The sequence below is a fragment of the Zalophus californianus genome, chromosome 7, assembly GCF_009762305.2.
Source record: "Zalophus californianus isolate mZalCal1 chromosome 7, mZalCal1.pri.v2, whole genome shotgun sequence".
Taxonomy (NCBI): Eukaryota; Metazoa; Chordata; class Mammalia; order Carnivora; family Otariidae; genus Zalophus; species Zalophus californianus.
Window position 1 is genome coordinate 135,333,636 of NC_045601.1, and position 24,596 is coordinate 135,358,231.

At 50.6% G+C, this 24,596-nt stretch overlaps 1 protein-coding gene across 4 annotated transcripts in view; it reads left to right on the forward strand.

Moving 5' to 3' along the window:
* GMPR (guanosine monophosphate reductase) overlaps positions 1–24,596 on the forward strand; it is a 45,178-nt gene that overhangs the window by 17,144 nt on the left and 3,438 nt on the right. For 2 of the 4 annotated variants that reach the window (XM_027603760.2, XM_027603761.2), the window contains 4 exons: positions 6,526–6,607; positions 10,091–10,197; positions 18,365–18,407; positions 21,497–21,656. In XM_027603760.2, coding sequence (XP_027459561.1) covers positions 6,526–6,607; positions 10,091–10,197; positions 18,365–18,407; positions 21,497–21,656 — 392 coding nt within the window. The remainder of the gene's footprint in view (positions 1–6,525; positions 6,608–10,090; positions 10,198–18,364; positions 18,408–21,496; positions 21,657–24,596) is intronic. The other 2 variants (XM_027603762.2, XM_027603763.2) reach the window with 2 other exon arrangements.

The window sequence follows — 24,596 nt, forward strand, 5'->3', positions numbered from 1 at the left end:
CACCACCAGCAAGTGCCTCTTTCGCATCTGCTGGTTGGCTCTGGGATGTGTTTTCATTGTTCCTGCCGGTTTCCCCAGCAATGAACGGGCGACTTTGGCGAGGTAGATGCGTTATTCCTGGGGCGTTCTTTGCTTGCAATGACCCCTGAAATCTGGGCTTCATTTGGAAACCTCCAGTACTCTTAACACCCTTGGTTTTTGAAAGTCTAATTTCTCTTATGGCTTTTGGATGCGTTACCGTTTGTCCGATGTTTTGGAACCGAAAGGTATATGTTAGGAGGGCTGAGTGTCATTGTGATGGTTCCGGTGCAGTGAACAGGAGGGGTGCTCAGAAATGCTCTTGAGGCTGGCGGTTCCGGGGGTCTATCTGCAGCAGGGGCAAGGGCTTGTTGCTCCCCGTTCCCTGTACATCCTGGATTCACGTGCACACCACATTTCCTTGCCTTTCCCCTAAGGCGCACTTTGCTGCAAGGAAGGATGGAAAAAGCAGGGATTTTTAGAAAACTTTGGCAGACGAGGGTCCTGTAGAAGGTGCTGGCTGCTAGAATAGTAAGTCCCAGAGCCATTTGCCTGGTGGCTTTCAGAGAGGAAGGAGAAAGATGTGCTCCAGGTGCTGTAGAAAAAGGTACTAGCCTGAGTGAGGCGCTTCTGATGATGGCCAGTCTTTGAGCATGGATAGTAGCACCTACTCCGTTTTCCAGAGCTCAAGGAAATTTCTGAGGACCCCACAGCCAATAAGAGGTGGGCCTGGGGTTCAGAGCCGTGTCGCCTGCCCCCGGAGCCTGTGATCTTCCATTACACCGCACCGAAGCCAGCAGCCGCACCAGCTTGCTGGGATATGGATGTCCCTGTATAGGGTCTGAGAAATAGCTTTGCGCTGGTGGCTCTTTCTCACTTGGTCCCGAGGAGGTAGGTCTGTGACACCTCACCTCTTCAGAGTAGACCAGAGGCCCACCCCACGCCGCCGGGCAATGCCCATTAGCCACTGTTGACCGATCCACAGGTAAGCCATGGGCACAGCCTCAGCATTTCTGCACGGGGCCAGTGGCTCAGTCTCCTGCTTGTGTTCTTTCTCCAGCACTCGCGATCAGACAAACTTCAGAGCCACAGGGGGACACCCCCTGCTCCATCCCTCTTTCCAAGGAGGTGGACACTCTTTAGAATCCCTTGCACGTTGTCAGCTGTGGGCAGCTTCACTTGCCCAGTGTGGAGCGTGCCTCACTGAGGTCTAGGCGCTGGTTATGGCGGACCGCGCCCCGCAGGCTGAGTTGCCTGGATTCCTTGTTTTTGCCCTCTTTCTGGAACTGGTGTGAACTGGAGCTGTGCTAGAAGCCGTGAAGGGCCTCAGATCCAGGTGATGTGTGTATCTCTGAGAGTCCCATTGTAAACGGAGTTTAATGTGCCATAAAAGGTGGTTATTGCCTTGATAGCTTCTACTTCCTGCTTCCATGGGTAGGCGTAGGGACATTTCTATGTGCTTGGGAGAAGGTACTAGCATTAGCATGTCACCACCCTTTTTTTTTTTTTTTTAGATTTTATTTATTTGACAGAGAGACAGAGAGAGAGAGCAAAAGCCGGGGAAGCAGCAGAGGGAGAGGGAGAAGCAGACTCCCCGCTGAGCAGGGAGCCCAACACGGGGCTCGATCCCAGGACCCTGGGACCATGACCTGAGCCAAAGGCGGACACTTAACCGACTGAGCCCCCCAGGCTGTTCCCAGCGTGTCACCACCTGATATCAGGAGCTGGAACACTGTGGCCCACAGGCCAGATGTGGCCCGCGGCTCTTTGCCGCCCCTGCTTCCCATCCTCCTATAGAAAGGATTTTTCTTGGCAGAGGTCCTCAGAAGAGCCAGTAAAAAGTGGGGTAGAGAAGTTACTGTTGAAGAGGTACTGAATTCCAGTTTGGGGTGATGAAAAGTTGTGGGGACGGATGGTGGTGAGGGCTGCAAAACAGTGCCACTGAATTGTCCACTTAAAAATCACTAAAAACAATACATTTTATGTCATGGATATTTGACCATAATTCAGTCTAAGAGAAAAAAGTGAGCAGAAGAGCAATATATAGAAAGCATTCTTAAGTGGAGGGACTAATAACATTTTATGGAGCACCCTTGGAGAGCTGGGCTCTGTACTAGGAATTGAATCGAACTTTCTTTGTAAACCCTATCTTGACCGTGCCAAGTGGGTGTGGTTAGTCCCAGCACAGCAGGAGAAATGGAGCCTTCGAGTTCTTTCTTCATTGCCTGGACGTGAGGGTCACCAGTGGACCCCAGGGCTTTCTGAACCTACCTTGCCTTAGATGTCTGGATCTAAAGGAAAGCTGGAAAAATTGGGGCAAAATAGTCTTTTTGGTTTTGGCCCAAGGGACCTCTTTAATCCTGTGGCTTTTTTTTTTTTTTCCTTTTCCCTGGGCCCCCACGCCTCTCCTTGCCCTTGGAGGGGTGGTGGTTGCTGGCAGAGCATGGGAGTGGGGCGCCTGGGTGGTGCTTGGCCTCCCCCAGGAGAGGGGTGCCCGGTGGAAATTCCTGCCTGCTTCGGTTCCCCAACTCCTCCGCCCCCCGGAAGGGTCCAGAGCTTGTGCTTTGTCACGGATGCCCAGGAAATGAGCATGTGCTGCAGGTGCAGCCACCTTCCGGCCATGCTATCTGGGCCACCCAGGAGCTGCTTCGGGCCCAGATAGGCTGGATCCTCTCTAATCACCCTGGCCGGCCCCAGGCCCCGGCATCACCCCCACATCCCTGCCGAATCGCCCCCGAATCACCCCATGCACTGCTTCCTGGGCGGAGCCTGGGGCCAAGCCTGGGCCTGATCATGTCCTGTTGTCTTTCTCGTGTTTGATTTTGCCTTTCCCTTTTCCTTCTTAGTTTTGGCCTTTCTCGGTGTCCACTTTGATGAGACCTGCCTCTGTCTTCAGCATTCTTGTTGAGCTGTCCTCAGGCTGGAAGTGCTTCCTGGTCACTCTGGGGTTTTCCTTACGGCAGCTTCTCTGCAGTGACCGCCTTCCAGCTACTGGTTAAAGAGCCACATGTGTGGCCGAGGGGGAACGGGCACGCCTGTGCAGGCCTCTGGGCTACCAGGACAGGGTCACCTTCCTCGTGCTTTAAACTTACTTTGAGGGGCGCCTGGGTGGCTCAGTCAGTTAAGCGTCTGCCTTCGGGTCAGGTCATGGTCCCAGGGTCCTGGGATCGAGTCCCTCGTCAGGCTCCTTGCTCAGCGGGGAGTCTGCCTCTCCCTCTGCCCCTTCCCCTGCTTGTGCTCTTTCTCAAGTAAATAAATAAAATCTTAAAAATAAATAAATAAACTTACTTTGAACTTAGGTGGTTGGACCTGGTGCATCCGTCATGAACTGACTTGAATTAATTTATTTTGTGTAAAGTAGGCCCTTTAAAAAATAGAATGATTTGTTGGCAGCACCAGATCGGGGGAAAAAAAATATCCACATTGAAAGCGAAACTATATAGGGAGCTGAGAGTAACTTCTCCTGAGTTATGTATGTATGTATTTGTTTTCGTTTTTAAAATTTATTTTTTTAAAATTTAAAAAATGTTTTATTCTTTAGCAAGACCAGGAGTGAGGAAGAATTGAGAGCTTGGAGTCTTGTTTCTCAGGTTCCTATTTAATTCTTCCTTGGCTACAAAGTTTATGTTGGTCCTTGTGCTAAAATAAAACAAAACTGAAAACCCAAAACCATCGGACTTAGTTAGAAAAGTAATGCAGTTCCTGGGGCACCTGGGCGGCACAGTTGGTGAAGCGTCCGACTCTTGGTTTCGGCTCAGATCCTGATCTCAGGGTTGTGAGATCGAGCCCCGAGCCTGGCTGTGTGTTTAGCTCGGAGTCTGTTTCAGGTTCTCTCTCCCTCTTCCTGTGCCTCTCCTGCTTGTGTTCACTCTCTTTCTCTCTCTTTAAAATGAATAAATAAATCTTAAAAAAAAAGAAAAAGTAATGCAGTTCCTCCTGTAGAATCCAGACAATTTTAAAGAAAAAAATTAAGGGCGCCTAGGGGGCTCAGTCAGTTAAGCATCTGCCTTTGGCTCAGGTCATGATCCCAGGGTCCTGGGATCGAGTCCCACGTCGGGCTCCCTGCTCAGCGGGGAGTCTGCTTCTCCCTCTCCCTCTGCCCCTCTCTTGCCCTCTCTCTCTCTCCCTCAAATAAATAAAATCTTTAAAAGAAAAAGAAAAAAATTAAAAGTTGGGTAATTCTTTCATTTATACATAATTTGTTAGCACTTTGGCATTCTTATGGGTTTTTTGTTGTTGTTGTTTTTAACAAAACTCTTTCCCCTAACATGATACTGAAAGTGGTTAAGCATTTTCCTGCACCACCAGACCAATCTTAAAAACCTCACATAGCTGAAAAACATCAGTTTGTTGAACCATTCCCATTTTGGGTAACGCATTTGCAGTTTTTCACTGTTAGAAATAGTATATACATCCTCGTAGTTAAATCATTGACTTCAGTTATGATTGTTCCCTCCAAAGAGGATCGATCCTGGAAGTATACTCACTAGATCAAAGGATATATGTTTTTTTTTTGTTTTTTTTTTGTATTTGCTCTGTATGGACAAATTGCTTCCCAGGAAAACTTGTACTAAAGGAGACCCTGTACCAGCAGAGAAAGATAGTGTCTGTTTCCTCTTTGGTATTTAATGATGATTGTCCTCGATAATTTAAGTGACGAGTAGTACCTCCCTGGTATCTGAATTGAAATGTGATGATTAGTGGGACACCTGGGTGGCTCAGTCAGTTAAGTATCTGCCTTCGGCTCAGGTCACGATCCCAGAGTCCTGGGATCGAGTCCCGCATCAGGCTCCTTGCTTTAGTGGGGAGCCTGCTTCTCACTCTCCCTCTTCCTCCGCCACTCTCTTGCACGAGCTCTCTCTCTCTCAAATAAATAAAATCTTTCAAAAAAAAATAAATGCGATGATTAGCGAGGGTGAACACTTTCCCTGTGTTTATTGGCCACTTTTATTTATCCTTTTAGTTTGTTCATGTCCTTTGGCAATTTCTCTGTGAGGTGTTAGCATTTCTTTTTCAGATTTGGGAGAGCTTTTATAATGTTAGTAACCAACCCTTTGTCGTAATCGCAGGGATTTTTCTTTACCACATTATTTGCCTCTTAGTTTTGTTGATTATATGAGTGTGTGTGTGTGTGTGTGTACATCTTTTTTTCCACTTTTATTACAGGTCTTCAAGGTATTCTAAGTCTGGAAGGGCACACCTTTTGTTAATTCAACTCTTGCATCCATGAATCTAGTTTTGCGGACAAGTATGAATGAGAATCTATATCTGGCTTCCAGAAGATCCCTTTCCCCAGCTCCACCGAAACCTTGTTCTGCTCCTCGCCGACATGTAGTGACCCCCTCATCATACGTGGTGTTCTCAATATCCTGACCCTTTTTCTGGACGGCCTAGCATTTTCTATTGTCAGATGGCTGTTGGATTAAAGCAGCTTTGAGCCTTCCTCATCCATCTTTCTAAGATACTTTTATACTGAATTAAAAGTCACTTTGTCTAGGTTCAAAAAGAAAAATGCCCCCCGCCCGAGGAATGAATTCCGTTAAGAGACATTGGGGCTTCAATGCAAAAAAAAAAAAAAAAAGCATCATGGTAGCATGAATAGGGATGCATTTCCCAAAATAAGACTTTGTGTAATTGTGAACATTCAGTCAGGCATCTTGCCAAGGATCCTATGGACCAGCTGAAGAATCCACAGGGCAGTGAGTTATAATAAAGAGGGCTATTTTCATGCTCCCCAGCTCCTGCACTGAAAGAACTTGTAGAGTCTCCAAACCAGATGCATCCTTTTGGTTTTTAGCTTCTGCCACATCCTGGCTTCCCTGTTTATTCTTAGGGCCACAGGCTCGTGTTCTGAAATCGGAGCGTGCTGCAGTGTTGTTGGTCCATAAGGGCTCATCTGCCTTTTCAGGTCTGGGTGGGAACCACCGGCCCTGAAGTGGGGGAGGGACACCCAGGCATTTCCCATCATTGAGATGATCTCTGGGTTTCGTAATCCGGAGCCCGAGAGTGCCATAAAGGCTCTTCAGGGGTGTTATCATCTCTGAAACATATTATGCCCGACAGTAAAGATGATAATTATCTGAGAGCGTTTCATTGCTTATTTCATGTATTTGGGTTCTCCGTAGGATTTTGTTTTGTCCATCATGGATATGTTCAAAAGCTCTGCCCTGGGCAGTCTCCGGTCTCTTGTAGTTCTAAAATTATACACTTGGCGTGTACCTTCTCCTGCTGTCAGCTCACCCCAGTGTGGTCTCAGGTGTCAGAGTCTGTGTTCCTAGTTCAGTAGGGAAGGAAACCAGGGGAACAGCCTGACCCACCAACCTCAGATTTAATCTAGAATCAGGGATTCAGTCCATTGTTCCCCCGACCTCCCTCTCTCGGCCCCCAGACCGCCGGGTGGCTTCAGGACGTGTCCAACTGTGTGTCCAGGTGTGGAGTTGCTCATTCACTCATCTTTGTATCACCAGGAATAATGTGTGATCGTGGGCTGTGTTCTTTCTGTCTCAGGCAGGGAACGTGGTAACAGGGGAGATGGTGGAAGAGCTTATTCTTTCTGGAGCAGACATAATCAAAGTGGGCGTTGGACCAGGTAAGGCTTGCTGGGAAGCACAGCAGAGGTTGTGTGGCAGGCGCTGGGGTGTGGGGCTAGGGGAGGTTGGAGATTGTGGCCGGAAGGGAACCCATGGGTGACCCAGCCACAAGCGTAAAAGCCCATTTCTTTTGGAAGTATCACCCCACTTTTGGGAGTTAGGAAATGTCATTGGGTTGCTTTCTGATGCCCCCAGGGAACATCTTAACGGAGCTGGGATGTGGGTAGAATGTGAGGTCCTGGTTTCAGAGCACTAATGTGGAAGAAGAGAATGCGGATTTCGTTAATGATCCCGTACACCTTGAAGAGGAAGGTCGGGGGGTGAAGAATCATGGGGACGGTTAATGGACATGAATAACTCAGGTTTATAAGAAGGTTGGAGGGACCCCAAACATTGCACATAGGCATACAGCTCTGAGGCCGCATTCGAACGTGACCCATGGCCCCGTCGTTACCACCCCTGGCACCTCACCTGATACATATCCAGCTCAGTTTGCCCCTATGCTCTTGAGCATTCTCTCCTAGGACCACCCATTGGTGTCTTGAGTGGAGGAGCAAGGCAGAGCCTTTCCGTCCTTCTACTGGACAGGTCCACTTTCTCCTGGGCCAGATGGTGGTCACCTTCCCCTTGGGTGAGACATGAGCTTTCATGTTTCCAAATTCTTCCTTGCACATCCATTCCTAAACAAACACTAAAATTGGAGAGAAGGGAAGAAGATATACATTTTCAGCTGGGAATAAAAAACAGCAAAGATTTTTAAAATACCGCCCACCCAAAGAACAGTACCAAAAAAGGAAACAAACCATCAAGCCATGTGAGAAGAGTGTGGGAATGAGCTGCAGGAGGCAGAAGATGTTGTTTTTTTGACTTGGCACAGTTATCAGCCGTGAGGGAACAGGATGTATATGAACAGAGGATTAGGAAGACGAGGCTTGTAGGCTCACCGGAGGACTTGAGTGTTTAGCATACAGGGAAACTCTCAGGATTGGGCCTTGGATATTGCCACTCGGGCCAATTAACAACATAGTCCGAGCAAGAGGAAAGACAGGCCTGGTTTTTATGGAGTGTTGGTCATTTTTGAAGTCAAAGAGAAGATAAGGCCCAGTTCTTATGACAAGGAGCTCCCTGCTCAGGATGGGCTGTAATAGGCTGAGCTAATAATAGAATAGGCTACTAATAGACCAGGAAGACTCTTTCTTCCAAAAGCAGGACGCTCACCAGTCACCTGTTTAATCAGAAATACGTGCGGAGCGTCTACTAGCTGCCATTGTGCTGGGTACAGGATGTAAAGGTGTGTAGGCAGTCTTCTTGGCTCTCGAAGAGCAGTTCTTGATGTACTTGATGTAATCCTGAGCATTCAGCTGGACTTGTTTCCTTCATGCGCATGCTCTGTGTATACACTCTGTTTCCCCAGAAGATTTATGGTCCTTCCATTGTTGCTGTGTGCCCCCCCTTCCCCCAGCCCTGGCAGGGCTGTCTATCAGAACAGATACGACCAAAGAGGGTGGGTAAGGAGCTTTGTTAGATCCCCTTCTTTAAACTGATTGGAGATGACATTTAAATTTCATGAATGCTTTAGAATAAAAACCTTGGGTATTCTCTCTGTGAATGACAGCATTAAGAATGGGCGCCTTGCCCCTGTAACCAGGAGAAAACATGTATCCAATTTCTTCTTTCGACCTGAGCATTAATCAAGACCATTCCCATGCCTCGTTTGAAATTTCTTCCTTGGCTCTTCCCAAGACAGGTGACTGGCCTAACCTCTGTAGGTCTCTCCTGGGGGCAGAGCTCTGGGCCCCTGCGGCAGAGACCCCTGCCTTCCTGCGAGGATCTGGCTATGGAGTGGGAGAGGAGAAAAGCCAGTTAGGACCCAGAGATTAGGAAATGAATTCTGCCTTGCACAATGACGGTCTGGTGCCTGGGGCAGAGGGTGCCTTGGTGGGGAGAGGAGCTCGCTGGCTCCAGGATTGTGAGCAACACACTGGACATCAAGAGATGCATTCTGCCCTGTAGCTGGACAGGTACAGGAGGAAAGGGGGCTCCCCCATCCTTCTGATTTTCTTGCTGAATCCCCGCCTGGAATTCTAGACATGGTTCTCTGTCTGGTCCTGTCCGCAAAGCCCTGGAGAGAGATCTGGGGCAGGGGCCGTGAAGGCACTGATGGTGGTGGGGAGCCAGGAGAGGAGGCTGGGGTTCCAGCAGCCTTGTCTCCAGGCCTGATGGCCGATTGAGCTGGGAACCAGTGAAGTGACTGGCATGTGGGCGACTCATCTGTTCTTAAGTTCGCACATTCTTTTAGTGACTATTTATAGCCCCCTTATGTACGAGGCTCTATTCTCAGCGCTGGATCTACAACAATGACTATCCATGGAGCTTACCATCCAGCAGAGAAAACAGATCCCCTGCGTTCGTACACAAATAATTACTTAAATGCCTCTTTTTGAAGTGAATACCATGGTGAACAACTCCCCTGAGGTAGTGACATTTAAGATAAAGCCTGAAAGATGAGAAGCATTGGCAAGACCAGGGGGGTTGGTTCATAGGGAGTGCTCGGACAGAAAGTACAGCATGTACAGAGAATCCCCAGGGTGGGGAGAAACTCCCTGTGCTGGAGGAACTGGAAGGTCCCAGTGGCTGGAGTGAGGGCAGCAGGAGGGAGAGCGAGGTGGGGTTGGACAGTGGCAGGTGGACATGTGGGAAGTCGGTCTGGGTGATCTTGGGGCACAGGGGATGCTCATTTGCCGGGAGGGGCAGACAGGACTTGAGCAAGGGGACAAGGGCTGGAGATGGTGGTGCTCTGGGCATGACTCAGCCTGGACCTAGCTGGGATCATACTCTGCAGACGGGTCCACCAGAACTGGGGCTGACCTTGGGAAAGGCAGAGGTGAAGGTGGGTTGCAGGCATCCGGGCGGCTGGTCCTGAAATGGAAGCTGGTCCGGCCGCCGGCTAGACGGGGACCCCGGACAGGGTGGGCGATCACGAAGCCCGGGAGGCTGGGGCCCGCTGAGGACGGAGCTGGGTGGGAGGGGGTGCAGGCTTGGGGTTAGTCAGTGTTTCCATTTCTGTTTCATAGGCGAGGCCGAGAGGCTCAGGAAAGTTAGAAATTTGACAAAAGTTGAAGGTAAAGAGGCTGTGGGAGGAGCCCGAGGGGTCCCTTGACGTATAGCGTGGTTGTGCGGAAAAGCGAGGTACAGGAAAGGGACGGGAGTGTAAGCGGGCGGAGATGGGGGCTGATGTCACGGCGAGTGACAGTGACAGGGTGTCTCGGGTATCAGCGGTTGACGGTGATGAGGACCAGAAGCCACATGGCCAGACGGTGGGGTTCTCACCACCCGCCCCTCCCCCATGGAAAGAAAGCTCATCCCCCCCCCACCCTGTAAATCGGGGCGGGGCTGTGTGCCCGTGACGCAGGCTCGTTTTGTATCACGTGCTGCTCATTCTTAACCATCTCTCTTTGGGCCCCGCCTCTCCCGCCCTCTAGGTTCCGTGTGCACCACCCGCACCAAGACGGGGGTGGGCTACCCCCAGCTCAGTGCGGTGATCGAGTGCGCAGACTCTGCCCACGGCCTGAAGGGGCACATCATCTCCGTAAGTCTCCCGCGGGCAGGGGGCTGGATGTTCCTACAGGAACATCTCGGGACTTGGGCGGGCCCCTGCTCCTTGGCCCCAGAGGAAGCCTGTTTCCTGGCTGCCCTTCATCCGGTTGGCCTCCTGTGGGCTTGGCCGTGAGCCGGGCACCTTGGTCCCAGCAGTGACATTTGGCAGAGACCCCGGCCCTGCTCCCCACTTACTCTGCTGTGAGGGGCGAAGGCACAGGGGTCAGTAACAACTCATGGCGTTCGGTGGTGTGTTGGATTTGTGGGGAGCTTGGGAAGATGAGAGGGCCACATGCTCATTTGCTACAAAGCACCCCAGCCTGGGTGGATTAAAGAAGAGAAAGTCACGGTCTCGCAGGTCTGGAGAAGCTCCGGGTGTCAGCAGGGTCCCGAGGGCTTGGGGGGAAGGCTCTGTTCCAAACCTCCAGCTCCCATGGCTGGTGGCACCATAGCTCCTGTCTGCATGTGGCGTCCTTCCTGTGTGTGTGTGTGTGTGTGTGTGTGTGTGTGTGTGTGTGCGCCCATGTCCACATTTCTCCTTTTGGTAAGGATGCCAGTCATGTTGCATTGAGGGCCACTGGCCCCTGGTTACCGGAGTGAGAGCGGATTCAGTGGCATGTTGGGGGCAGAAGGCAGATTGCTGTGGGTTGAGAGATCTATGGGAAGGGGTGAGGAGAGGCAGAGACAGTGATCTAGCAGCACTTCCAGGAAGCTCCTAGAAGGACAGCAACCTGGGACGCAGCCCCTAAACATTAAAGGTTGAGTGAATGGATTAATGCCAAGTTAATATCTGTCCTCAGCGTAGCCATGATTCTGCTCTACCCTCACTGATGTGATGATGATTCAGACCGTTGAAGAGACGTACCCTAGCTCTCGCCTCACAGCTAAAATGCTCAGAACAGGACAGAACACGTGGGATATAATCAGGCAGACTCAGAACCATGGCTTCCACTTAATGTGGGTTTTTTTTTAACATACTTTTTTTTTTTTTTTTTTACAAAATCTGAATTCGTGGTGTAATTTTAGTGGTCCTATAACAGTGTTGACTCATTTGAATATATTAAACCCTCAGACCTGTGCAGTTGCTGAGCCAGGCTCCCACATTAAATAATTGATAGGTGATTAAAAAAAAAAAAAACAGACATTTCCAAATGCATCTGATTACACATCCCTGCAGAATGATGGCTTGTTGATTTCAGCCTGGCACTTCAACATGCTGACATGTGATTTCTGGACTTGCTTTGAGGATACAAGGATACTCTATGAAAATCCCTACATGCACCTTCCCTCGTTTTGAGCCTCAGTTTAGCATGTGAGTGCTATGGCTTTTGCTTCACGGGAGCCAGGGTCCTGTCCAGTGCAGATTCCCTGTGCTCTTCCTCACTCTTCACCCAAGTTTTCCATCCATCCACTGTTCCATCAGCAAGTTTTTATTGAGCATCTACTGTGTGCTAGACAAGGAAGGTTTGTTGGCTGCTGACCATTCTGAGGCCCTGAACTCGTCATCCCGTCGCTGAGCTTATGCCCCAGGGCACAAGTGAACACCCATTTATTGTGTGTGAAAGGCCGAGTGCAGTGATCCAACTCAGTGCAAACAGCATGGTCCCCAGGACGCCGGTGGGTCTCAGGTGTTCCCTGGGCCTTGTTTCGGGCTGGCTGCATGAGAATCACCAGGAAAGCTTTCCTAAAAAGACATTCCTGGACCCTGTCTTAGCAAAGATGACTCTTCCGAGGTTGGACACAAAAGCACCGTATGTAATTAGTCATAAATCTCTATCACGTGACCATTTTCACCATCAAGAGGCTTCCACAAAATTCGGCCCCCGTGTCCTGTATATGCCTTGAGCGGCCACCATTTCCAAATCAGGGATCTGTCGAATGAAGGGTTCTACTGTGAACATGTTCCGAATTCCCACATTTGTATCCTTCTAGAGATTTCACGCCTGCTTCATTGATGGGGGGGCGAGGGGGGAGGGGAGGCTCTGCTGGCACCACCAGCGACTAAGAATCAACTTGGGTTCTCTTTACATAGCACCACCTTGCTGATAAGCTGCTTTTAGCGATTCTCCCAGTGTAGGGCCCAGACCAACAACATCAGCATCAACTGAGAACTTGTTAGAAATTCTCCAGCCTACTGAATCAGCAGCTCTGAAGGGGAGGCCCGGGACTGTGTCTTAACAAGCCCTCTGGGTAATTGTCATGTGCTCTCAAGTTTGAGAACCACTGGTTCCTGTCCTGGAGGCTCAGCATACCCTTGGTGGGGCCCGTGTTCAGAGCGTGGTCTTGTCTGCTAGTGCCCAGGGAACGGCTTCTCTGAATTTGTCAGTGAGGAACAGTGGCCGCCCAGGCTTGCGGTACGGGTGCTCCCAGGTTTTCGGTAATGGTGAGAGATTTCCCAGACAGGGTCAGACGTTCTGTGTGTAGCCAGAAGACCAGACGAAGTTAAACTCACGTGGGATGGGCACTCGACCTGAGCTCATTCCTCCTGGCCAGCCGAGGGTCCCGGGGTTCATAGCAGCCATTTCTTAGACCGCCCCTGTGTCTGATGGGGTTTCACAAGCCGATTTCTCCCATTGGCCAGTCCCTAAACCCACTGGAAACCCATCGGATATTTTGGATCTTGCTACTCTGCCCAGTTGCCTTCTAGCTGCCTCCTATGACACTTTGGTTGCTGAATTAGCACATCCATGCTGTTGAAATTCAGTAAAAGGAAGCCACAGCAGGGGGCTGTTAGCAGGTGCTGATGCTCAAGCACTGGACTTGAATCGGGTTTCTATTTATTGCGGCCCCCATGGGGTTCTGAGAGGCAGAGAGCTGTAAATTCAGGACACCCCCTACGTAGGTGAAGATTGAAGTGTGACTAGTTAGTTTTGTCTTGTCATCTGCTGGGGACATCACACAAAAGAGAATTGTAAAGGTGGAAACAAACTATAGAAATGATCCCTGAAAGTAAAGGTGGAAACAGACCTAGAGGAAGGAATGACTGTTATTTGTTGAGCATCTAGTACCTTCCAGGCACAATACACTTAGAATTTATGATCCTTGGAACAACCAAACAAGCAGTTAGCTTCACTTGACATGTATTAGGGTTCTCTAGGAGAAACAGAACCAATAGGGTGCATGTGTGCACGTGTGCATGCACATGCGTGTGTCTGTGTGTGTGTGCTTGGCAAGAGAGGAGGTTAAGAAAGTATTATAAGGAATTGGTTCACGTGATTATGGGGGGTGAGAAGTCCCAAGATGTGCAGGGTGAGTTGCCAAGCTAGGGACTTAGGAGAGCTGATGGTGTAGTACCAGTCTGAGTCTGAGGGCCTGCGAACCAGGAAGAGCTGATGTTTCAGTTGATGTTAAAAGGCAGGGAAAAGCCCATGTTCATTCAGAGGCAGTCAGGAAAAATTCACTCGAGGAGGGTCAGCCCTGTTGTTCCATTCAAGCCTTCGACTGATTAGATAGGGCCCACCCACATGGGGGAGAACAGTCTGTTTTACTCAGTCTACCAATTCAGATGTTAATCTCATCAGGAAGGAAGGGGGGAAGAGTGGGAGGGAAGGAGGGAGAAAGGAAGGAAGTAACCTTCCTAGAAACAACCAGACGAATGTTTGACTAGGTACCTAGCACTCTGTGGCCCAGTCAAGTTGATACATAAAATCAGCCATTGCAATCCGGTGAGGAACTGAAGCTTCAGGAACTTAAGTAACTTGTCCAGCATCACTACTGGCAACATTCAGACTGAGGTCTCTTCATCTTCCCTTGACTGCCCTCCCCCCGATTTAGAAAATGAGGAGGTCGCAAAGAACGAGAAGCAGACGGGCTTGCTGAAGCCACAGACATTGCAGGGTTGGTACAGGACCCCATCTCCTCGTTCTCCCACCCCAGTGCTCTGGGAGACATGCGCTTCCTCTGTCCTTCCCCCCAGACACCCCACCCGTGTCTTCCAGCAGGGAAAGGATAGTCAGTCCCCGATGCACGGTTAGAGGGGGCGGGGTTCGAACCACTGGTGAGTTCACTGTCCACCGATAACCAAGCACATCTTGGACTTCGTGCTGCTTTAGAAGACCTAGAAAGAAGTCCTGGGATGAGATTGACTGGGATCACCCTGGTCTCTTCTTGACCCAAGCTCCAGCATTTTAATCAGTGCATTTTATAAAGACCAAGAGAGCATGCCTGTCAAGGCTCAGGAGGCCCCGTATCGTGAAGGGCTGGTCATGGTAAGGATCCAGATGATTCAAAGTCGCCCCCAAACTTCTCCTCCTCTGTGCCCAGTCACTAGGAGTTGCACTGACCCTCTGCAGAGAAGTAAAGATGGATCAGCAAATTTCCAATAATTTTAACGATTTAATATAGCATTTCAGAAGCAGTGAGACCATTCTTTAGCAAGACCTAAACAAAGTTACTCAGATAATTAAAAATTTTTGAGGCTTGAAAAATTCCCCAACAGCATAGTTTAGCCTAGAAAACGTGAGAAACTACAGATAAATATAAAGGTTCCTGGAACTGTTACCTTCTTAAGAGGACCACAGCTAATGTTTTGATAAGTATGCTTCTAGACAGATTTATGTTTTTAAAATTTTATTTATTTATTTATTTTTGTTTCTGGACATTTTTAGAGTGTACACTTAACTGGGGTTCTAGTTCTGACATTATTATTGCTGTGTGACCTTGGGCAAGTCACTCAACCTTTCTGAGCTCCCCTCATCCCCCCCCCATCTACAAAAATATCAGCTGTAGGTGCTTGTGGTGTTTAAGTGAAGTTTGTAACAGCCCCGGCACATAGGTGCTTGATTTGAATTCGCTCCACCAGTTCTGTACTTGCTTTCCCTGCCCTCAATTTCAGAGAAGGGCAAGTACTCTTGAGAAGAGTAGGTAGGCCAACAGTTCACAGATGGAGTTCCCACCGCTCCTGTCACGCGACGCTTTTTCTCCTGAAAGACGCTCTTGAAAAGCAAAACAAGCAGCGCTTTGAATATTTGCACATTGTTTTTGAAAACGTTTCCAGCAGCTGTGATGTTTCTATGTGAAAGTAAATGTGTGTCTTAGATCGCAGGGGTTTGCCCCTGCTGCTCTTGCCTCCTGAGAACATGAAAAGGAAGCTTTGAGCAGCTTCTGGAAACCATCCGTGACCGGGAGTAGGGAGCAGACTCCTTTACCCTAAAGCACTCTGCGACGTCGGATGGCATGGGGTCAAACGCGCAGCCTGGCGTGTTTGGTCTGCCTTGTCTATTTATAAATGCATTTCCAAGTAAAGTGAGCAGAAGATGCCATACGTAGGATTTCCTCTTGATGGCACGTCACGGAGCCCTCTTAACTGTGGACATTTTGGCCCATCCGGGGAAGAGAAGAGCTCCTTTTTCAAGGGCCCTAGTGGCCTCATCCCTCACCACAAGAATGTGGAATTTTCCGGGCCCCGCATGAGATACCACCGTGGCAGTGACAACTCCTCACAGCTCGCAAGCAAGGGAGTGTGTGTGTGTGTGTGTGTGTGTGTGTTGTGTATGTTGTGTTTCAAGTCCAATAATGTCCTAGTGTGATGAGGGCGTGAGTTTGTGTAATCTTCTCAGGTCATATGTTTGACATTCTTTCGAGTGCAGAACTGGTTTTGGTACAGAGATAAAGCATTCCAAAATTGGCAGGGCGAGTCAAGGGTTTGTACCTTTGAAAGAGGAAGTGGATACGCTGGAGCTTGAGACCAACAAGGCACAGCCCCAAGTCCTGTCACTGTCTTCCCATGGGCGGCTTGGGCCACGTAACTTAGAAAGACCATTTGTGAAATGACCATTCCCTAGCACCCCGTGGCCCTCCGGGGGTCAGAGAAACTACACATGAGTGCAGCTACACCTCATTTTATCGAGCTTTGCTTTATTACACCTCAAAGAAACTGTGTTTTTTTGTTGTTGTTTTTTTTTAAACGGAAGATCTGTGGCAACCCCACCTCTGGGACAAGCCTCTTGGCTCCGTTTTTCCAACAGTATTTGCCTACTTGGTGTCTCTGTGCCGCGTTTGGGTAATTCTCAGAAAATTTCAAACTTTTTCATCCTTGTATTTGTTAACAGCGATCTGTGATCGGGCATGACGGTTCGCCCAAAGCTCAGGGGATGGTTGGCATCTTTTAGCAATAAAGTATTTTTTAACTAAGCTGTGTACCTTTTTTTTTTTTTTTTTAGACAGTAACGCTCTTCTGTCTGCACTGGGAAACCACCAAAGTCATTTGACTCGCTTTATTGTGATATTCGCTTTATTGCTTGTGGTCTGGAACCAAACCAGCAATATTTCTGGGGTGTGCCCGTCACAGACACGATGGAGGAAATAGTTCCAGGCAGTAAATATTCATAAAAAAATAGAGTTCAAGCTTTGACACCTACCTTTGGATCTGAACTGCAAAGAAGTAATGAGACAGAAATTGAGTTACAGCTTGTGGGGTGACAGACCTCAAAAGCATTATGATAAAAAAGGGAAATGAGTCACAGAGACCTCTGTTCTCCATGGGAAGTGCTATTCATAAAGTGGTTCATCTTGCTTGGCTAGATGCCCTCCAGCTCTTGGGGCGCACACCAGTGGTTCAACCCACTTGGCTAGATGCCATCCAGTTCTAGGGGTGCACACCAGTGGTTCATCCCACTTGGCTAGATGCCCTCCAGCTCTTGGGGGGCGCACACCAGTGGTTCATCCCGCTTGGCTAGATGCCCTCCAGCTCTGGGGGTGCACACCAGTGGTTCAACCCACTTGGCTAGATACCATCCAGTTCTGGGGGTGCACACCAGTGGTTCACCCCACTTGGCTAGATGCCCTCCAGCTCTTGGGGGGCGCACACCAGTGGTTCATCCCGCTTGGCAAGATGCCCTCCAGCTCTGGGGGCGCACACCAGTGGTTCAACCCACTTGGCTAGATGCCATCCAGTTCTGGGGGCGCACACCAGTGGTTCAACCCACTTGGCTAGATGCCATCCAGTTCTGGGGGTGCACACCAGTGGTTCATCCCACTTGGCTAGATGCCCTCCAGCTCTGGGGGGGGCGCACACCAGTGGTTCATGCCGCTTGGCTAGATGCCCTCCAGCTCTGGGGGCGCACACCAGTGGTTCATACTGCTTGGCAAGATGCCCTCCAGCTCTGGGGGCGCACACCCCTTCCTGCTGATTGTGATGCCAGATAGCCTCGGGCAGCCTGTGTCCTTCCCAAGGCTGGTCTGACTCCTTTCTGGGTGGGTCCCACCTTCCAGGGACAGGTGCTTGCCTCTGAGACCTTGGTGTTCCTCCCAGACCCACCCTGAGCTCAGGGCTCTGTCATCACGTCAGCTTCCCCCCCCCTGCCTCCCCCGGAACCTTTACTTCTTTACCTCTCTCTCTCTGGGGTCTGGCAGCAACTCCGGGCCACCCTCGCTGGCCACCTTCTCCTTGGACGTCACACAGGCCAAATTGGGAATAGCAGGTAGCAGCTGTTGGTAAGGATGGCCTGTGGGCTTTGCATTCTAGAAGCCCCACACCGTGCTGCTGGTGCTTCACCATAATCTCCATGGCTGAACCGTGCTGGGCAGCCCAAGGTGAACCGTCTTGCTGGGCATTCAGCCAGCCCCGGGCGTGCGCTTTCTATGGGTAGAGTGGGGATCAGGAATGCATGTTCAATTTTTAAGCTAACTGGGCCCATTACAAGAAGGTAGATAGGGACCCATGGAGGGGCTGGGAGGATAAAGGAACTCAGTGTCCTTTCCCCAGCTCTTAAAATAATTCAGCTTTTGTACTAAATAAACCTCACTTCAGGCCAGGCAAGGAAGGAAAGGGGGACTTTTGAATGAGAGTGAATTCAGGAGGTCCTGGCCAGGCGTGTTGTGTAAGGGGGATGGGCGGGGGATGAAGTCTCTGAGCATCTCCTGCTGCCTCCTGCTTGCCTGGGCTTCCAGGGCAGGCTGAGGGGGGTGGGGGGCAGGGCGGACCTGGAGAGGAAACCCCAAGAGGTTGGGGGATGGAAGGTGCAGTATGGAGGGGAGCAAACCACGTCCAAACACGGTGAGTGGGGAATGCTGGGCCCGGGCTCTGAGGCTTGCTGTTTTTGGCTGGGGGGTGCTTCCGGAGAGCCCGTCCTGATGACCAAATCGCCCCAGGGGAGGGGGACAGCCTGGCCCAGCGCACCGCCGCTGACCCCCTCTCCTTGCTTTTTTCCTCTTTGAAGGACGGAGGCTGCACATGTCCAGGAGATGTCGCCAAAGCCTTTGGTAAGGGGACAGGTGGGGGCGGGTGGGAACTCCCCTGCCGCTGTGTGCTGGCCTCCAGTGGGAACCTGAATGAAGAGGCGGGACGTGTTGGGAAATTTTGGGCCAGTCCTGAGTTTCCTGTTCCCTGGATTTCAGCCCCAGTTGGCCGGAGTCCTGATGTTGGTTTGGTTCAGCCGAGCGGGTGGGCGGAGTGCCCAGGGGATGAATGGGGGGGTGGGTGTCCCGTCAGCCTGCAAGCCAAGAGAGGATGAAGTCATGGCTTAGGGGCCTGTGGAAGAGGCCCGGACCAGGTCGGAAGCACAGCGACTTCAGGGAGGGTCTCTGGGGCCTAACTCGGGGCAACCTTTTGGGGAGGACTGGAGTTCCCCCAGTGGTTTCTCCCCGCGGGGCTGAGGAGCCCGTGTCCCAGCAGGGGACAGCAGTGTCCAGCTGTGATGCAGTTGGGGCTTTGGGGGCCTCCTGGCCTTTTCTTGGGAAAACGCTAGGCAGCGGCTCCGCGTGCTGCGCCCAGTGCCACCTGACCTTGGCGAACTGCGTCCGACGTCGGGGCTGGCTGCACAGCTGGGGACGCCAGCCTGGCAAGTGGGAGCTGCGTGTGCCCATGGGGGACAGAAAAACAACCCGCATGGCCCCACTCCCCTTTCTGAGGCCAGGGCCAAGTTCACAGTTCACTTTTTTCCTTTTTTTTTTTTTCCTATGGATGGGAACTTTCTGTCGGCGCCAGTGGCCCCTTCGCCTTACCTGCACTGGGCAACTCCTGTGTTTTTTGACCACTGCTTCAGAGACCTTCCCATAGACTGTCTTAGGTTTAGGCACTGGTTCTCTCTCTCTCTCTCTCTCTCTCTCTTTCTTTTAATGAAACACTGATGGTGACAAGGAGACCGGAACCATGTTCTTAGCAGCGGGGTTTTGTAGCAGCCCTGGGGAATGTCATGAAAATGGGCGGCCTTCTTACGTAATCCCCTTCTGATCGGGCATCTTGGTTATGGAAGCGAGCACACGGGTCATGTCTATCATCCAGGGTGCCTACTTTGTAGTTGAGAATGAGGCCCTGAGAGGTGGGTGACAAGGTCAGGGTCCCTTAGCCGGCGGTCGAGCAGGGGGAGTCAGGACCCCCTGTGCCACTTGTGTGCCCACCCACCCTTTATCTGGATCATTAGCCAAAGACACTTTGGTTACTGATTTTTGAGCTGAATCTACTGAATGCTGTTGGGTGCTCCCGCTTGGGCGCCCTGCACGGAGTAGGAACTGGTGCACTTTTAAAAGTGACCAACTGGTTAAGAAGGTGCCTCGTAGGTAACAGTCCCTGGTCTTTGGAGTCACCTCTGGCATCTTTCCCTTTGCTCTTCTTCCAGGGAGTGTGGGCTTTCCTGTGCTGAGGGTCAGCGGAGGGAGGGAGAGGAACTGCGTCAGGGAGAATGTTGGTGAGGGAGGGACGTGAGAACATTCCGAAACAAAAACAATTGGAAGCCTCTTCAAAGCGTTGTTGGAGTGGATCTGTGCCCTGCGTTCCTGCTGTTGACATCTGCTACTCGGGTTGTGGTCATTGGGAGGCCTGGCTGGACACCGGTTTTCCTCTGCCCCCTCAAAGTCATGACAGGGCAGGTGGGGTGGGGGGCAAGGATCCGGTCTTCATGTTAGGGACCCCGGATTGCTGGGTCTGCAAAGCTTGTAGCCGAGTAGAAAGGTCTGGTTGTGCGTGGCTTGCGTGAGGACCAGGCCAGGGGGCCAGCCCTGCAGAGCTGGCTTCCCTGTAACGCTCAACAGGAGGGGCCGTGACACCTGACGCAAACCCCAGGGTCGTGCTGTAAATACCTAAATGACCCACTGGAAGAGGTCATAGGCCACTTGTCAAGGGTACCTGTGCTCGCTCCCCCTCCTTGTCCTTCATCCTAATTCTGTATCCTGATGTGCTTGCGTTCTAAATGCAAACCCTCAACGGGACATAGGAGACGTTCATAGTCAGAGGGGAGACTGTAGCATCACCATGAACAGGATGGGGAATGGTGGTGTTGCTAGTTTTTCCACATACACCTTTTCCATTCTTGACAAGTAGTTATCATACATCTGCCGTATGCCGTGTCCTATGATAAACACTGGAGAAGCAACTCCATGCTATATATCTATATCTATATGTACAGATATATAGATGATAGATAGATAGATAGTGTAGAACACTGTGGCATGCTGAGAGAAAGAACAATCCTCCTTTTGTCCCCCCAAATAAGTCTCAATGGTAATAGGATCCTCCGCATACATTTGCTACTGAAAATTGAAATAGCCCATCCAAAAAATTTTTATTACAATTCCAATTTGGGGGAAAACCAGAAAATCCAGCCTAGGTACCCTGCCCTAATTATGCTCTGGCCATACCACCCCATTGTTCTCTGTGTATTCCTTTTGCACAAGTTACCTGGCTTCCAATTTTTGATGTTGGGTTTTAGCTTAATGACTTCAGGCTTCTCAAACACGCAGGCAACACTTAAAACCTATTAGTGCTTCCTTAGGTCACATCAAAAAGTGGAAGTCTACTGAAGTCATTCAAATGCAGACTACGGGAGATATCTATCTATCTATCATCTATCTCTCTCTATCTATATAATTAAGTTTGTCTTCTTAGTACCCGGTCTCCAGTGTAGGAGTTTCAGTCTGTTCTGAGGTCTTTCGTGATCTACACAAGCCGAGTGTGAGGGTGCTGCTAGCCTAAGGTAGACCAGATGCCTGATGAGGGCACCGGAGGAGAGACTGGGCAACATGCTGTAGGAAATGCTGCCCAGTTCTTAATGCTGCTTTGATGATGAGACTTAGACAAACTGTTTGGAAAGTGGTCATGGTCAGTCGTCAGTTACCATTCAGGACTGTCCAGTGTTTAGCCTTTAGCTGCATTTCTTTCTCAGTGTCCAGAGTCTGTCTCCCCACATGGCAGGCCTTCTCCACTTTTTCCAGAAAGGGAGAGGTTGAGCTTTTCTCTTGATTATTGCTGGGAGTCAGGAGGGGTGAGTTGGAGTAGCTTGTCGATCCTTCTACAGCCGGTTTTCTCTGAGCTCTTTTCCCTATGGCTGCTTTTTGTCCCCACCGTTGGAGTTTAGGAGCTGGAGCGGATTTTGTCATGCTGGGAGGGATGTTTTCAGGCCACACGGAGTGTGCCGGAGAGGTGATCGAGAAGAATGGGCAGAAGCTCAAGCTCTTCTACGGAATGAGCTCCGAAACGGCAATGAAGAAGCATGCAGGAGGGGTTGCTGAATACAGGTAGGTCTCGAACATCAACTCTATTGACACTGACGTGCTGTGGGAAGGAGCCAGAAAACATACCCTGCTTCTTTTTAAATAGCCCCAGTTTTTATCCAACTAGCATTTGCTGTGTTTGGGGCCCTCAAAATGCAGTGCAGAGCAGAAGTGTTCTGGGACGGGACGGAAGCGTGATGAGGGGGTATGTGTGAGCAGGTAGGACTCCTGCTTAACCAGACACTCCAGACTTGCCGGGGGTTAGGCAAGAATATTTTTCCTTGTCCTGGTAGCTCTGAGCTAGCTCCGAAACCGCCCATCTCTAGCCTAGAATGAATTTGGGCTGTAAGAATTGGGTTGAGGAATGGGTTTCCCATTGCATATGAAAACAGGTGTGTGTGGTACACACCACCGCGTGGAGGTTAGGCCTTTCTGGAAGATGCCGTGTTTCCCCTATGGTAGGACTCTCACCTGCCTCCAGGCTTTGACGGTTGACATCGGCAGCATATTTAGCCATTTAGTTGTGTTACTCACTGCAGAAGAGTTGCTTGCTTCTGGTTTTTTGTGTTATTTCCCCCAAATCCACGATCCCCAAACATAACCTGGCCTTTTCTGTTTCACTTCATCTTAATTGTCCACATGTGTGTTTGAAGAACCTTAGAACAGCACGTATCTACTCCCTGGCCCTGTTCCCTAGAAGCTGCCATTGCTTCTCATCAACATTAGCCTGATGACAAATCACACGAAGTGGACAGGACAGAAGGTCTTGCTTCCTCAGAAGGAAGTCCGCTGGGAGGGAGGGATTGCCTTTCTCCGGGAAGCCTCGGGCACTGGGATGGGAGCTCAAGCCCTCCCTGGTGGACGCCCTCCATTTCCTACCATTCACCCCACGTCCCCTAGCTTATCTCGAGAATCTGGGATGCAGAGGTGTTGTATGAGCCTCAAACACTGCTGGAGGTAAAATCTCAGAACCCCACTGAGATTCACAGGCGCCCGGGCAGGCGGGAGGCGTGGGGTACTCCGCCAGAGTTCTGTGCTTCAGTCCGGGGGGACTGGCGGACTGTTGTCCATTCTCATTCTTCAGTCTCATTCTCCCTTTCCAGGCGGCGGACCTCAGTAAAGAGGATGTGACAGTGTGGGGAAGGCAGGGTGGAAAAGAGGCATAGGAGACTAGGTCTATACCTTCACCCTGGAAAGGAGGACTCTCCTTCCCGTGCAGCCTCAGAAGTCCCTTGCTCCCATGTGGTGCCCGATGGAGGAGGTTGCCCAGTTTATGAGGCTGGGCAGGGGGAGGATCACTGCCTCGGTGCCACCCTGGACCTCTGGTCCAGAAGCTTCACGCTTTACCAGCAGCCGCTGTCCCTGTCCCAGGGCCTGTGCCGTGTCTGCTATGTGCTGCGACGTTCCGTGGAGCCCTCGTGGTTCCAGCACCCCTAGATGCTTTGCCTGGAGGACACTCTGCCCTCTAGCTGTTGCATCTGTTCTAGGTTCTAAGGAAACTAGACAGAGGAGGGCAGACCAGCCTGTGCCACATAGGGAAGCTGAGGCCCCAACAGAAAAATCCTCTCCTGTCATTTTAGCAGGGTTTAGACAAAACAGAAAATAGAAGATTCTGGAAGCGGATTCAAATCTTGGACAGGAAGGGCAAGTACTGAAGGAATTTGAACATCAATCTGGAGGCAGCCTGAGCCCTGCAGGCTGCCTCTGTTTTTCTCTCCGTGTCTCTGCCCCTCTGTGTCTGTGTGTCCGCCTCCCTCGCCCCCTCGCCTTTGACGCTGGTATTTAATTAAGGCAAAGCTATTTCTGCTTCGCTGGTCCCTTCCCGGCCATTAACCATTTATGCCCCACGCTGTCCCTGGGAGACAGATCAAAGTACCTTTGTTTACCAGACGAGACGACGTGCGCCTCAGTGACAGATGACTTGCAAAAGGGGACCGTCCCCCGTCAGCAAACAACGATGAGCATCCAGATGACTTCCAGCAAGCCCCAGGCGGGCCATGGAAATCTCTTTCAGAAGAGAAATGGTGGTCGTTGTGAGCCCAAGTGCAGAGGTGGTGGTCTCGGTCACCGCACGCGGTGACATGAACCGGCTTGGGTGTGGCCAGGCCTGGGCGTCGGAGCTCGGTGCTCTGAACCGGCCACGAGGCCAGCCCTGGGTCTAGTCAGTGGTTTAGGGAGGTAGATTTCGTTGCACTTAAGGCCAGTCTTGCCTGTATGGATTCCAGTGCTCGAGAATTAATACCATCTTGAGATTCTAGGCAAGGAGTTTCTGATTGAGAGACGCTGTATTTTTCTTGTTGAAGAGACCAACTAAAGAAAGTTCCAGAATTTGGTTAATTGTGAGACTTTCTAGATTGCCCGGGCCTCAGATGAGGGCTAGAGTTTTGCATAGGTTGGACATTTCCTTCTTGTAATGTCCCCTCCAAAGGCAAGTCTGGACTGCATGTCTGTGCCACTTAGTGGGGCTAGAGTTGTGCATTTTACGGATCTTCCTCAACTTAAGCCCGGGGCTGCGTCCCAATAAACCCGTCTTATGGGGAAAATAATGATAAATTGAAATGCATTTGAGACACCTAACCCCCTGAACATCCTAGCTCAGCCTGGCCTACCTTAAATGTGCTCAGAACACTTAGGGTAGCCTACCGTGGGGCAGAATCACCCAACACAAGGCCTGTTTGATAATAAAGGGTTGAATTTATTGAATATTCTGAAAAACAGACCGGTTGTACGGGTGCAGAGTGGTTGCTCCCCCGTCCCAGTCCTGGGGCTGATGTCTCTGTAGGCACCGGTGACCCGCATCACCGGTTGGGGCTGTTGGCACATCGCCAGCCTGGGAAAGGATCCAAATTCAAAATTGAAAGTATGCTTTCTACTGAGTGAATATCGCTTTCCCACCATGGTGACCTCAAACCATCGTAAGCGGGAGGCTGTCTGTATTGATACCTTCCTCCTCCTCTTGATCGG